This window comes from Cygnus olor, chromosome 5 (assembly GCF_009769625.2).
Source record: "Cygnus olor isolate bCygOlo1 chromosome 5, bCygOlo1.pri.v2, whole genome shotgun sequence".
Lineage (NCBI taxonomy): Eukaryota > Metazoa > Chordata > Aves > Anseriformes > Anatidae > Cygnus > Cygnus olor.
This window is the reverse complement of record NC_049173.1, coordinates 12623470-12638184: the sequence shown is the minus strand read 5'-3', so window position 1 is coordinate 12638184 and position 14715 is coordinate 12623470. Positions and strand designations below refer to the sequence as shown.

Sequence of the window (14715 nt, the reverse complement as noted above, 5' to 3'; positions counted from 1 at the left end):
ATCTCAGACGTGGTTAATTTTCTTTTTCTATAGTACTTACTCATAGAGTGACCAACCTACTTCCCTGATCAAAATACTCTCAGAACAGAAACCAAGTAGTAGATTTTTCCAAACATGGAATGAAGTCATTAATACAATACCAACATTTATTAGAACACTGGTAAGGCAGAAATAGGAATCTGTTTTTCAGCTACAATTAAGTCTGAAAAGCTGACCAATTATTGGTCAGAGAATGACGTTAGCAGTTAGGAACACCTATGTTTTAATACCATCATTGACAAGGAACCTTTCTTTGGCCAATGTGACAGAAACCTACAATCGCAGCGAAGTAAATGGAAGACAGAGTTACCTAGCACCATGACAATAAGGCTTTTGAGCACTCCTTATCTTTTCTCACATGTGTATGAAAAATGTTCTACTTTTGCAGTAGAAATTTATAGGAAGTATAGTTGACTATAGCTACAATAGTTCTAAAAACCAAGAATTGTTCTCTGTCCTGATCATTTCAACTTTTGTGTTTTGCACTTTGTTGTTACTAATAATACACCCTAGGAATTTCACTGCCAAGTGTTTTCTATACTGAAGAAACCACAGTAACACCCTGTTAGAATCAGCCTAGAAACATGCATCTTGTTTTTCCCATCTGTTTCATGAACAGCAGATACCAATCTCTTCAAACAGTTACTTAAATAGTGCCACAGAAAGCGAAAGCAAGGATCACTTCCAGTAACCCATGTTATTTCCTACCAATGCAATCACTGTCTGTAAAGCCAAAGATTCCTTTCACTTGGTTAAATGTAACATGCTTCTGAACTTTGACGATGTTTCTGTAGAATCCCATACTTGACCTGTGAGAAAGAAAGTGGAAAAATAAAGTACAAAGAGTGGGAAAGCACAGATAAAAGCTTTCATTCCAAAAGCTGAGAATGTTACAAAACTTGAAGGATTAAATCTCTGAAGGCACTGTTTTGGTCTTTTGGTGGCCCATGGAGATGATAATGAGAGGATCTTCTACAAAGGCAGCTCCAACAGAGGTTTCTTTTCTTAAATCTCCTTTAAAGTTTACTCAAAGTTCAAATGATAATCTTTCATGCTGTTAAATTAACTGACCATAACAGTTGATGCCTTTAGTTAATGCAGATAAAGTACAAACACATCTCAAAGATTTTGATGCCACCTTAAAATCAACCTGTGGTTTTCTTGGTGGTTTAGGTATATTTTACATTTTAGCAGCTTTAATATACTTTTTGTAATTTAAGTCCTGCACACACGAGTATTTGTTTATATATTACACAGAAGAATGAAAAGAGGATATATACAAAATGTTGAGCAGCATAAAAGTGAATGTTTCTACTTTAAGTATTGTAAAGCTTGTCTTGAAGCTTTCCAATCTAGATACACTAGTTAAAACACTGTTGGCTGTCAAAGTAGAAGAGAAAATACAGACAATTTTTTTGTTTCAATGCTCTGAAGAAATTTATACTTACCCCAAGTAGTCTAAATCAGAAAAGATAAAGGTTTTATTGACATCAAAACCACATGCAATGATATCTTTTGCATTTTCTTTAGCATATTCATATGCCTTCTCAGTTGTCAGATCCTTCCAGAGGTACTTCTCATCATCAGTTAACTGTATAACTAAGGGAACATCAAATACTTCTTGCAGCCACCTTATAAAAGCAGAAAAATTTTATCTCAGAATGATTAAAACTAGACATTTTAGCCACACAGTTAAAAATATTTTTATACATTTAAACAAAAGTATATACAAAGGACTGCACCATATGCAGTTACTTATGTTTATCTGAGCAGAGGTAAGCACTTTATACAGATTATAATGACAACTTATCTGGAAAAAAAAAGACTCGTTTCCTGTACATATGTTAGCAGTCACCATTTGCAATGACAGAAGAATTCAAAGAGATTTTTTGACTCAGAATCCAATTTCTTAGTGTCCTGCTGCTGCAGGTACCACCTCACACAATGATGTTATTAAGTCTCATCACAAACTTGTGTTTAAGAAAAACAAAAATTCTAAGAAGTGCCGACAAGCTTCAGGTGCAAGGAAGATGGCTTTATGGTAATACACGGATTGTGATCATGTTAATGAAATGTTAAGATTGCATTGTTCATCAATATTCACCTCAAACAAAAAAAGCTCACTGCAATGTATCATTTAGTTCCATAAGCAGCATTCAACATTTCCTTAGGAAAAAATGTTTTGATTAATGAAAATTGTAGAAAAAGCTTACTTTGTGAATATAAATGGGATAAGATGACCAACATGCATTGCCTGAGAGGACGGCCCTCTGCCCGTATAAAGGTAAAAGGACTTCTTATTTTCGTAAGCATGAAGGATTTGGTCCATATCCCTGAAGAAGAAAAAACAAACAAAAGAAAACATGAGGCAATTCAAAGAATTTAAGAAGAAATATCTTCTGTAATTCTTTTCTATTCAAAATTCAAGTGCTTTTAAAGCCAAATGTATTAATAAGTGAAATGTAGTATCTTAAGTGTCCTGGAAATATATATATTTTTAATTAGTTTTCTGATTTAAGAAAAGGATTGTCTCCTTCAGCCAGCTTATGAGGAAAAACAAAGAGAAATTTACTTAATTGGATAATAATTTCTAAAGCTTCATAAAACAGAGCTAGGAATCATTTCCCAAATAAGGTGTTATGTTAAAGCAACCTGGTTGGAATGATCTGTGGTGTAGGTTATGCCCTCAATCATGCTCAGGCACTTACTCGAAAAGTGCTAGCTGCCACGGGCCAAAAGTCAATGCATGCTAAAAATTAAACAGTGTAGATGACTGCCAGGCTGGTGCTTAAGATTATTCCCTGAGCCTTTTTTATGTAACAATAAAGAAGTATAGGTCCACATGCCATGTGGACCCCTGCTGAAATCAGCAATGCCAGCATGTGAGACCTGGAGTTCTTTGCCAGACCAAATTCTCCATCTGGCTGTTTACATACTGGCTCAAAATGGAACCTGTACAAAGCAAAGATTCCCTGCACACTTCTTCTATTTAGGATAAGTGAAGACAAATCAGAAAAAGATGCATGTACCCAGAAAGAACAAAGTGGTTCAAGTTTTGACAGGGTAAACCTGGAGTAGCTGCTAGTTTCAATTCACAGTTGGTTTACCTTGGCGTAAAGAACATGGTCTTTTGCATGTCAGAGCAAATGCTCACACAAAGACTGTGAGCCCAGTAATGCTCACAGGAAGTCTACCTAATCTGGCCTTTTTGAGTTTTAATGAGAAAAACTCACCTGTGAGAAAAAAAGATTCCTCTACGTAGAAAGCGGTGAGGTTTTTGCCCAATAGCTCTTTCTATTCGATTGATCAGATCCGTGTCAATTTTAGTGCTGCCAAACCGAACTATAATAATAAAATATTAAAAAATAAAATAAAATTAAGCATAGCATAGCTACAAAGAGATCTTGGATTTACCAAGAACATACCAGTGCAGCCTAGATCAAAAAGAACATCTTTAAGTTTTAGGAAAAATGTAAAATGCCTAGATTTTCCTGATTCTTCCCTGGAGTCCCAGCAGTAGTCCCCGATACTAACTCTATGCTAGCAGGCCCAGTCTATTTGCTACATCTCCATTTTGCTCCATCTATGATTAATCATAATAGCCGTCTCCTTATACAAGGAGTATGCTTATTCAGAACAAAAAACATTCCAGAGAAACATATCTAGGTCAATAACTTGGCATCCGTAAATCAAAGGATAAGAATGGCTGCGAGGCTCTGAATGTTGCTTTCTTCATGTCTGAATTTTCAGCCCTCAAATCATATTTTCCTCTTTTCAACCCCAAATGTTCTTTTCCAAACTTCATTTTTCATTTATATTGACATGATTACGGACACTGCTCCCCTCAAGAGGCTTGAAAAGGTAATGCATAATACCCTTCACTGCATTCAAGTAAGACTTATTACTTGGAAAACAGTTTAGGAAATGCAGCTGATTAAAATAAAACAGTATTTTCAGAGGAAGTGATTTCATTCAAGAAGGGTTTTGTGAGACTGAAACAGCAGCATTTCTTTCCCACTGCAGATGAAACTGAACTGGGAAAATCTTTTATTTCTTCATTAGAGCTTCCTATACTCCAATCTGTCCTGGTTTCAGTTAGGACAGAGTTAATTTTCCTCCTAGTAGCTGGCAGGGTGCTATGTTTTGGATTAGAATGAGAAGAGCGCTGATAACATGCTGATGTTTTAATTGTTGTAGAGCAGTGCTTACACCAAGCCAAGGACTTTTCAGCTTCTCGCTTTGTCCTGCTAGCGAGCAGGCTAGGGGTGCAGCAGGAGCTGGGAGGGGACAGACCCAGGACAGCTGACCCAAACTGGCCAAAGGGGTATTCCATACCATCTGACGTCATGCTGAACAATATATAGGGGTGGCTAGCCGGGGTGGAGGGGGGGGCCGGCTGCTCGGGGATAGGCTGGGCATCGGTCAACGGGTGGTGAGCAATTGCATTGTGCATCACTTATTTCGTACACATTATTACTATTAATACCATTATTATTATTATTCTTATTATTATTGTTATTATCTTCCCTGTCTTAATAAACTGTCTTTATCTCAACTCACAGACTTCACTTTCCCGTTTCCCTCCCCCATCCCGGAGAGGGAGGGGGGAGGGTGAGCAAACGGCTGTGTGGTGTTTGGCTGCCAGCCGGGCTAAACCACAACACAATCCCAATTCTTGGACCCTAATAAATCATGTCAATTCTCCATGATTTTGACCCGTTCAAAATGATCTAGACAGGAATCTACTCTTTGCTACTATTCTGCTCTACTCAGCATTGGAACAATCTGCAGTATTAGCTATTGGGATTGACAAACTAATCAAGAGAACAAAATAGATAAAAATGTACATTTTTATGTATATAATAATCTATCTCCATCTATATATATAAAAAAAAAATCAACACAAAAAACAAGCCTTTCTGCAGGGATGCAGTAATTAACTGAAACGTCCTTCCGAAGACTGCAACTTCCTACTGGAGCAGGTGGGCTTCTGATGTTACATCCTAGCACATGGTAATGATCCTTAGCTGGACAGTGTAACAGTTTAGACCACTGGATAACAAGAAGAAGTTGATTCCAACTGGAGGCAGAACTCTTTCAGTGCACTGCCTTGGGAATACAACTCATTTTACACACAAAATTAATCTACAGGGGCATCAAGGAATATTGAATACACTTGGGGTAATTTGGAAAGCCAAATATTCAGATACCCTTGGCTTATCATACAGCCAGACTACACCAATCTCTTTCCCAGAAGAGGAAAAGAGGCTTTCCAACCCTTTACAGCACAGGTTCTCAGAACACAGCATGGAGGCTAGTTTTAGTCAATAAAGGCTTTGTATACATCTCAAAAAGGATTATTTAAGACCATGGCCATCCTCATGCTCGAGACTGCAGCGCTCAAAAGGGATGGGACAGAAGACTAAGCCCAACATGTACCCTGGAGCACTGGGATGCTGCGAAATACCGAGTACAGGGTACAGGGTACTCCTACAGTCTGGCTGAAAATTGGGATGTATGTTTAAGTTTGATGCTGCACTTTGTTAGGTGGACTATTAACTAAACAGCCTTGCACAGACAAAAATCAGAAACCCCCACTGAAGGAAAAGCAGGAGAGACTCTTGACAGGAAAGAAGAATAGTAATGCATCCAATCTAAGCATCAACTTGACTATGTTTCTGCAGCTTCAGACCTTCTCCACCTATCTCATTTTCTTCTAAATTACTGGTTATGCACAGCATTAATACAAGGCTTTGTACGTAGTCAGTACACTTAAAGTCATGTGAATCCATTACTAAACGGGAGGGAAAACAAGAACTCTTGTTTCCCACTGGATAATGGTGAAAAAGTTCCTGTGCAACTGTCCATTCACTGGAGGTGACTCAGGAGGGATAGCACACAAAGGAGACACCAGGCCCATCCACTGACTCATTAAGATAAGTGCCACTAAAAAAAATAAATGCTGGTTCATGATTCAGCAAACACCACTTTAATCCATATGTCTTCTGAGTGTTTCCAAATGTGCTTGTCCCAAGCAGACCTTAATTACTGATTTAATTTCTGCCTAGCAAATAAAATGCATTACAAAGTGCCAAAGTAATTGTAATTTGGATGAATGCTAAATAGAGACCAAATGAACACGAAAAACGTTTGATTCAGCAGAACAATAACAAATGTCAAGAGGCTAATCTTATAGAGAGAGGTTCTGGAATCTCCCTCCTTGGTTATCCTCCAAAGCCACATGGACACGGTCCTGGGCGACCTGCCACAGGTGGCCCTGCTTGAGTAGAGGGGTGGGACAAGATGACCTCCACAGGTCCCTTCCAACCTCCACCATTCTGCGATAAAGAAATTATGAGAATGTTGAAGACTAACTGAGGCTAGCCACCTCAGAAATATTTGCACTGTCACATAAAGTGATTAAAAGCTCTCTGATATTACATAATCATAGATGGTTTGGGTAGGAAGGGACCTTGAAGATCACCACCCCCCTGCCATGGGCAGGGATGCCACCCACCAGATCAGATTGATTAGGGCCCCATCCAACCTGGCCTAGAACACTTCCGGGGATGGGGCATCCACAGCTTCTCTGGGCAACCTGTGCCAGTGCCTCACCGCCCTCTGAGTGACAAATTTCCTCCTAATAACTAATTGACATCTCCCCTCCTATAGTTTAAAACCATTCCTCTTTGTCCTGTCACTATCTATCTGTAAAAAGTCGCTTTCCACCAACGTAGAACACTTTACTGGAAATGCCTACCTAATTGTATTAAACATTAACAGACTGTGTGACTCCCTTTTCTTTGTCTATCTTCATTTTCCTTGTTAAAAAACTGCGTAATACTTGCCTGTATATTTCCTCTAATGAGAAAGTTCAGTGTATTTTAAACTCTCTGTCCAGAAAGAAATCTGCCTTCCTAACCAGCTTCTGACAGGGACACAGAGCCCTTGTCTTTGATTCTGCTTTTGATCTCTAGTGTTCTACCTTTTCCCAAAAGACAGCTTTACTTTTGCTATATATAAGGGGTCCTGAGAGCCGCCATTTTCAAGAGCAAATTTACATTTGCTGAAAATTTATTGCGTACTTTTCCTTTTTGCTGTTGCCTGGTTATATTTGCATACAAATAGTAAATTATTAGTTTTCTGTTATTACACTAACTTTACTGACCAGGCCAGTCTTGATAATCTTTGAATGGCCATGGAAACTGGGAGAGGCTCCTGTGGACTGGAAGAAAGCAAATACCACTCCCACCTTGAAAAAGGGCAAGAAGAAGAATCTGCGGTACTGGAGGCCAATCAGCCTCACTTCAACCTCCAGGCATGCGATGGAGCAAATAAACCTGGAAACTATTTCCAAACATTATTAAAGACACGAAGGTCACTGGGAGTAGTCAGCGTGGATTTATGAATCGGACATCATGCCAGTCCAACTTATTAGCCTTCTGTGATGATATGACGAGCCTAGTAGAAGACGTGAGAACAATGGATATTGTTTATCTCAATTTCAGAAAGGCTTTTTACACCATCTCCCATCTTATTCTCATAGTCAACTGATGAAGCCCAGACTAGGTAAGTGAGGTGAACTGTAAATGGGCTGAATTGCCAGGCTCAACCAGTTCTGACCAGTAGCTAAAATCCAGCTGGAGCCCTGGTGTTAGTCATGTAGTCCTGGGGGTTAATACCAGGGCCAACACCGTTTAATAACTTCTTTAATGATGTGGACGAGGAGACAGAGTGCACTTGCAGCAAGTTTGTAGATGATGCACACTGGGAGGGGTAGCTGATACACCAAATAGTTGCACTGCCTTTCAGAAGGACCTCACCAGGCTGAAGAAATGGACTGAAAGAAATCTCCTGAAGTTCAACAAAAGGGGATGTAAAGTCATGAATCTGGAGAGCAGTACCTCTGTGCAATGGTACAGGCTGGAAAGCAAGAAGTTGAAAACAAGCCAGCAATGTGTCCCTGCGGCACTGGAAGCTCAATGTCCTCGTGGGATGCATTAGGAACAGTGCTGCCAGAAGGTTTAGGGAGGTGATCCTTCCCCTCTGTCACTGCTGGTGAAAAACACCTGGAGTGCTGGGTCCAGTTCTGGGCTCCTCAACACAGAAAGAATCCAGACACACTCAAATGATTGCTTGAAAGAGAAGGCTCGGGAAGGGGGAGATCTTATCAATGTGTATAAGTATCTGAGCAGGGGAGGTGGGGGGAGTAAAGGAGATATATTTCATACTGTGTGTATGGTCAAATGCGGGAACAGGTTGCCCAGGAAGGCTGTGGGATCTCCATCCTTGATCAAAAATCCTACTGGACAAGGTGCTGAGCGATGTGCTCTCATTAACTCTGCTTTAAGCAGGGAGGTTGACTAGATGATCTCCCACCAACTGCAAACGTTCTGTATCACTTGCGATATTGAGCTCACTGAAGTATTAGCATTGTTAACATACAGAGCTCCTTCTGACTTACCCCTCTGCTCTTTTCTTATGCTCAAAACACAAAAAACACACATTCTCTAGGGATGTTCACCTCCAGTACTTAGTTAACAGAACCTTTCTTCCCAGAATACCTATTTTGGTGCATAAGGAGGCACTTAAGTGTACACCCAGGACAACCATTTCAGAATAATACCCCTTTCAATCACAACATGCTTTTAGCACTTTCATTTCTTCTATGCTTGAAGAAAAACAAACACATTGACAACTTTATAGGGTACCACTAGCATATAAAAAGACTGTAGGTGGCACAAAAATTTCCTTTATTGTAAGAGCTATTAAATTACACTCTTGGACAATACTTTGTATTACTATTTTTATAAGGGAAAGGAGGAAGAGGAAGTTTATAAAGAGCAAACAGTAACTGTTGCATTTCCTGGAGTGGCTAGCATTCTTCTTTGAATAATTTTCAATGCTTCCCTTAGAATAACCTAAATGACTCATCCACCAAAACCCCCAATCCGTTAGCAGTGTAAATAAAGCAGAACTGGTCTAACCCTCCATTGTTGAGTAGATGAAAAGGACATACACACATACAAAAATAGGTACTGGAAAAAAGGATACTGCTGTCAGGTAAAAGAACAGCATTACTTTAGCTAACCGATTTACAGTGAAGTCATACTAGCCATTCTCAAAAAACCTTTGAGATTGTGCCATACAAGTATTCTACTCTTTCCACTATTATACAAGATTTAGAACTCCATCCACCCCAAGAAAACAAAAAAGTCTTCTCCACATCTACACAGGTAATGAGGTGAGTGATCTTGTCCATTTCTAGATTCTAACAATTACCTTTCTTCCTCCCCCTCCACTGACATATATCTTTCTCTGCACACTTCTCCCTTTCCAATTTTTCCTTTCTCCTATTGCCTTCTTCAGACTAAGCCAAAATACACATACATTTGATGTAATCATTCAGTAACATCACACTGAATTAAAAGAATGCTGACACTAACAACTGAGCTCTCAAAAGCAAATACATGGTTACTGCCACATAAGGGTGTATGCTCTGTGGTCTGCTTAACAGCTTGTTTCTCACACCAGCCACGTACAACTGTTACAGAATTTTCACTGAGGTACATACATTTCATTAAAAAGCAAAAATAGTAGAAATTAATGAATAGTTCTTTCACCTATCTCTATGCTATGGACTCAAACTGTAAAAATAGACTATAAAACAAGTAACGAAGTTAACTAACAGCCTGTTTCTTAAATTACAGAACTTTGCAAGTTTTGTAGCTTCCCTATCTGAAATATTTTCTATTACATGTATTTTTTTTGGCATGAGCGGTACCTTTTCCATCCCGGCCAGCATCAGTCTGTTTGATAGCATGCCTGGTGAAGGTGTCATTACACTTACAGATTTCTATATTACTTTTGGACCATCCCTGCTCTCCCTAATGCAGAAGTCAAGTCAGATGCAGAGAGATGGTAGGAAAAATCCTAGAGCCTGGCCAGAATGCTCTGGGCTCTAGCGGTTCTGCACCACAAACACTGAAGATATATACACCCATTCGTAATGTCTTCATTAATGTACCTTCTAATAACAGTCCATATGTTAAAAACTAACTGAATAAGATTTATTTTAAACTGAGAAGTTGTTTGCAACACATTTAAGTCTTCCATAGGAAATCCCTGCCTGGGACATTTTCAACTTCCACAGCAAATTCTTTAGACATGAATGCTAACATTAAACACAAACTGTTACACGTAATGGTGTTGATCAAGATTTGTTATGATTCGTTATATGCTGTTCTTGTGGTCATTATGACCACTCTGCATAAATTCCTTAGAAGCAACGAAGAAAGAGCCGTACCTATGAGTTTGTCATAATCCACGCCTTTAGCATTTGATGTCTGCACTGTCCAGGGGTCCACAAAATCCTCATCCTCTTCTTTAGTTGTACCATTGTTTATTAATGCAAGGTCTGTTGGAGGTAAGCCTGCCTGATAATCTTGTCCCGTTGTTGTTTTATATGACAGCTTTAATGATAACAGCATCCTCACTGCTGCATCTATTTCATCCTGAATAAAGAAAAAACCAGCTGTTTAATTTGACACAATTGAGATAAACAATTACATCTCAATTCTCCAAAATTCTGTATCCATGGTTTGACTTGAAATGCATTACTCATAAGCTCTAAGCTTTTATTTACATGTTTGCAGCATCACTGCCAAAGGTAAAAGTAAGGAAAATAGCAGGTGACACAATTTCCTAACCAGCAGAACTTAGAACATCACTGGCAAGGTATTTAAAGTACCTCTGTTTCACTTCTCTATTTGTGCCTAAGGGGAAAAAAAATGCCTGTTTTTCAGAGGGATGACAAGCTCAACATTTTAAGCATAGATTTCTAAGATACAGGGATATAGTAAAGTATAATAATTTACTTTACAGTGAATGTTCTTTTAGTGGTTTACCTTAAAATAACATTTGTTACAATTTAATGACAGACTTGAAAACAAAGAAGAACATTAAGTTCTTCACAACTTCCATTGCTATGACTTTTTTAATACAAAGCTATTGTAACATCTCATGCAAGCAATAAATACACCAAGTTTTATACAATGCCTAATTTTCAAGGCTTACTCCCACACGCAATCCACGAAGAGAGACCATATGAAACCTGAGCTCTCTTTGCCAACATAGTGATGACAGAGCTGAAAATTAATGGCAAATTACTACAGGAAGATTAAACAGGGACTGCTAAAGGAAGACATTTGTTAGTGCGTACAATAATGCTCCCAGAAAGATTTAAACAGAGAATCTAAAACCAGGGAGGAATGAAAATGACAAAAACTTCATTTGAAAACCAAATACCTTGGATCCCATTATATAGCAAAGCAACTGGCTGAAGCAGCCTTCCAGGCCTACAGCTCTCTGTTCTTACTTCACAACTTTGCTCTTGCTAATAACTATCTTGCTCCAGGTATGTCCACAAAACGGACATAAATCTTTTAAACTAAGATTTTTTTTCTGACTGTAATACAAAATAGATCTCAGAACAATCATATTATTTCAGCACTCTTAAAGACAAACCTAGTCTGAAAAATGATGAGTTCAGCACATAGAATGAAAATACCTTTGGTGCTTTTCCTGCTTTCAGTGCTCTGACTTTCTCTCCTTGCTCAGTTACTCTTTCAAACAGCTGAAGTGGACTCAGGGATTTCAAATCACAGTTTGGACTATCGGCCATTTTGCCAGTGTAAAAGATCCTTTTATTTACAACTCAACTAAATCCGAGTTCCAGTCTTTTGGCTTGTAGATTCAAAAGCGCAGCAGCGAAAACCAGGAGAACTGTAGGGAAAAAAAAAAAAGAAAGTGTGTTTTATTCTTCCATATATATCTTGAAGATTAGCTCAATAGAATAAGAACACAAAAACTACGCTGACCCCATATCTAATTCTATTCATACCAGATTGATAAATGGAGAGACTTTAACACAGTGAGCTTCAGAGAGCAAACAAGTTTAGAATGCTAAATTCAGTTTCACGTGTAAATGGACTGATATTGACAAGAGCACCAAATAAATTTACAGATCATTCCAATGTTGTTTCTAAGTATCCCATTTAACACTAGAACACCTTTTCAAAAAGGTGTCAAAGTAATTAAAAATATTTATGACTCAGAGCATCTGACTCCTGATTAATGTGTTTGTATCACTCGATATCCTGTCAAATTTTGTTCCATAAAAGCTGAATGATCAAGAGATTCTTATAACCATTGTAAGGAATTTTGTCTTAATATATGCAATCTAATCTTTCGACTCATAAAAAAGGCATACAAGAGAAAAGCGTTGTCTTTACTGCTTTCCTCTAGATGTTACAAAACTTATGATCAGTGAGAAATGCTGCTTTCTATGAAACAATCAATTCTCACGTAAGCAACAGTCTGTAAATTTAAGAAACTATTTGTTTCTCAGCAGTACATAAGAAAAATAATGCTGGAAGACAGCTTAAATCTGAGAATAACAACACAGCAGCCTTCTTTATGTCCAACATATACCTTAATCAGAGAACCTTCCTAGCACTGAGTGTGCCCTTGATCCACAAATGGGCTTCTCTCCCAGGCTAACACAGATAATATTGTAATAATTAACAATGGCATAGTCTGAAAGTTTCTTAGCACTCTTTTAAAAAAAATAATAGCATACAAGACTCTGGAAAATTACAACTGCATAGTTTACAGTACGCTAACAGAGGAAGTACAGAAGGTTAAATAATGCTGTTAAGAAAGTGTACAGTTTTGGTTATCAAAGGCATTAAAATCAAGGTTATTTTCACTCTACATCAGAAACATCTTGATCTTTATCCCTTCAGTTTTAATCTAAAACATGTTACAAGTAAGCTGTCTTGTACTTAATTTTAACGAGTACATTGAACACCTCTTGGTAGTTTCCAAGAGTGGAAAACTACTGTAATATGGACTGCATTGAATTAACTTATATTTCACTATATATGGCTTCTATAAAGGTGCCCCCGCAATTTCTTCCTCCGACTTTTCCAAAATTACTTGATAAATTGCATTTAACTACTCTCTAAAAAATCTAAAAAAGATCTAAAAAATAGACTTTTATTGCTGTCTAAGAAATCTGGTGAATCTGTTATCAGCCTGCCATGGGTGAAAACCCATTTCAACTACAGAAACAGGACTCTTTATTTTCAGAAATCCTTATTTAAAAAAGAATATTCATGCTCAGCAGCTTCCTGTACAAAATGATATGCTCTTTAGCAGTACGCAGGCTAAATAACCATTTTTTTTTTGGTAATAATTCAAGCATCTGAATATTTAAAAATCCAGAACTGTGGATAAACAAGCATTAACTTAATATGGTAAGAGACAATTTAAAAACCATTATGATTCTGATTTTGCCATATTTACATACAAGAAAATAAGTGCTAAAAGAGAATAGGGAAGAAACCTATCTGTAAAATAACACTGGAAGTCAAACTGCAGCTATTTCAAAGCGATGAATATGCTACAACAACAAGGTACACAGAGATGCATAAAAGAATTTGATAAAACCTGAGGCTGATACAATGAGATACCGGTGTAAATTCTAATGAGAAAAGCAAACTGAGGGGAAAAATTTCTATGGAAAATATCACTGCAATTTGGCCAGGGTGGCAAAGTGCTGCATCACAGCCTGACGTGGTTCATTATGCAATCACCCAAGCTATTGCATGGGCTTTTTCTTGAGAAGAAAATGATGTCATCTTAGCTCACACTGATTCTTAATTTGCCTGCACTATAATCAGAGGTGACAGTGACAAACGCAATGAAAGTTAAAATAGTAAATTAACCTCATAGTGAGCTGCAAACAGCTGTATGTTGGAAATAGCATCCACCCTGGGCGTTCTCTATCATGCCCTGCCCGTGAGGGAAAAGCTCTGTGCCCACGTAGAACCCTGATGACTTTCAAAGGATTTTGCGTATCCAAAGAGAGCTAGCTGAATACTCAGAGACTAAAACATGTGTTAAAAGTCTCTTCCTCACTAGAGGAGGAATATGCCTCCCAAATATACTTAGTGGCTACCCGTTAACGATTTTGTAAGAAACGGAGCTGTAAGCTTAGCGCCTTGTCATCTCCCACTTTCAGAGTGAAATTTGGAGAGCCTCCCCAGCACATATTGGCCCATTGCTGAGCATATTCAGCCACAGTGAATTACAAAAGCTGATAAAAAAAACAAAACAAAACAAAACAAAACACAAGCGTTTGGCTCCCCTTTCCCAGAATTAAAAAAAAACTTAAAAAAAGCAGCACGTAACAGTTGCACTAGCAGCTGAGCACGACTTCAAAGCGCCCCTCCCACAACACAACCAGCCCTGCGCGCATTTACACCGCGTGTAATTAAAACGCCGCCGTGGAAGGCCTCCCTAGACGACTTACGAGGGACCCGCTGGTCGCTAAGCCGCGCTGTGGCCGAGGCGCCGCGTGCCGCACAGCTGCACCATTCCCAGCTCCGCGGAAAGCCCCGGGAGGAAGGGGAAGCGCAGACCCCGCCGGCTGCTGGGCGCTACCGGTCGCTCACGTAGAGGCCGGGGGGCGGCGGGCTGCTCCCCTCTGCGCGCCCGGAGCTCCCCGATCCCGTCAGACCCGACCCGGCCCTGTCAGACGCGATCGTGTCACAGCCGCTCCCCTCAGGCCCGGCCCGCTCCCGCCCGGCTCCCCTCCGCGCCACCTCCCCA

General features: G+C 39.1%; 1 protein-coding gene across 2 annotated transcripts in view; it reads right to left on the bottom strand.

Moving 5' to 3' along the window:
• The window catches only part of WARS1 (tryptophanyl-tRNA synthetase 1), a 21767-nt gene extending 7052 nt beyond the window's left edge, over window positions 1-14715 (bottom strand). Inside the window, exons 1-7 of one of the 2 annotated variants that reach the window (XM_040557234.1) lie at window positions 13830-14715; window positions 11609-11823; window positions 10346-10553; window positions 3273-3381; window positions 2253-2372; window positions 1488-1670; window positions 748-848 (exon numbers count right to left, since the gene is read on the bottom strand). In XM_040557234.1, the coding sequence (XP_040413168.1) occupies window positions 748-848; window positions 1488-1670; window positions 2253-2372; window positions 3273-3381; window positions 10346-10553; window positions 11609-11722 (835 nt within the window). In that variant the 5' untranslated portion in view covers window positions 11723-11823; window positions 13830-14715. The remainder of the gene's footprint in view (window positions 1-747; window positions 849-1487; window positions 1671-2252; window positions 2373-3272; window positions 3382-10345; window positions 10554-11608; window positions 11824-13829) is intronic. The other variant, XM_040557233.1, reaches the window with a different exon arrangement.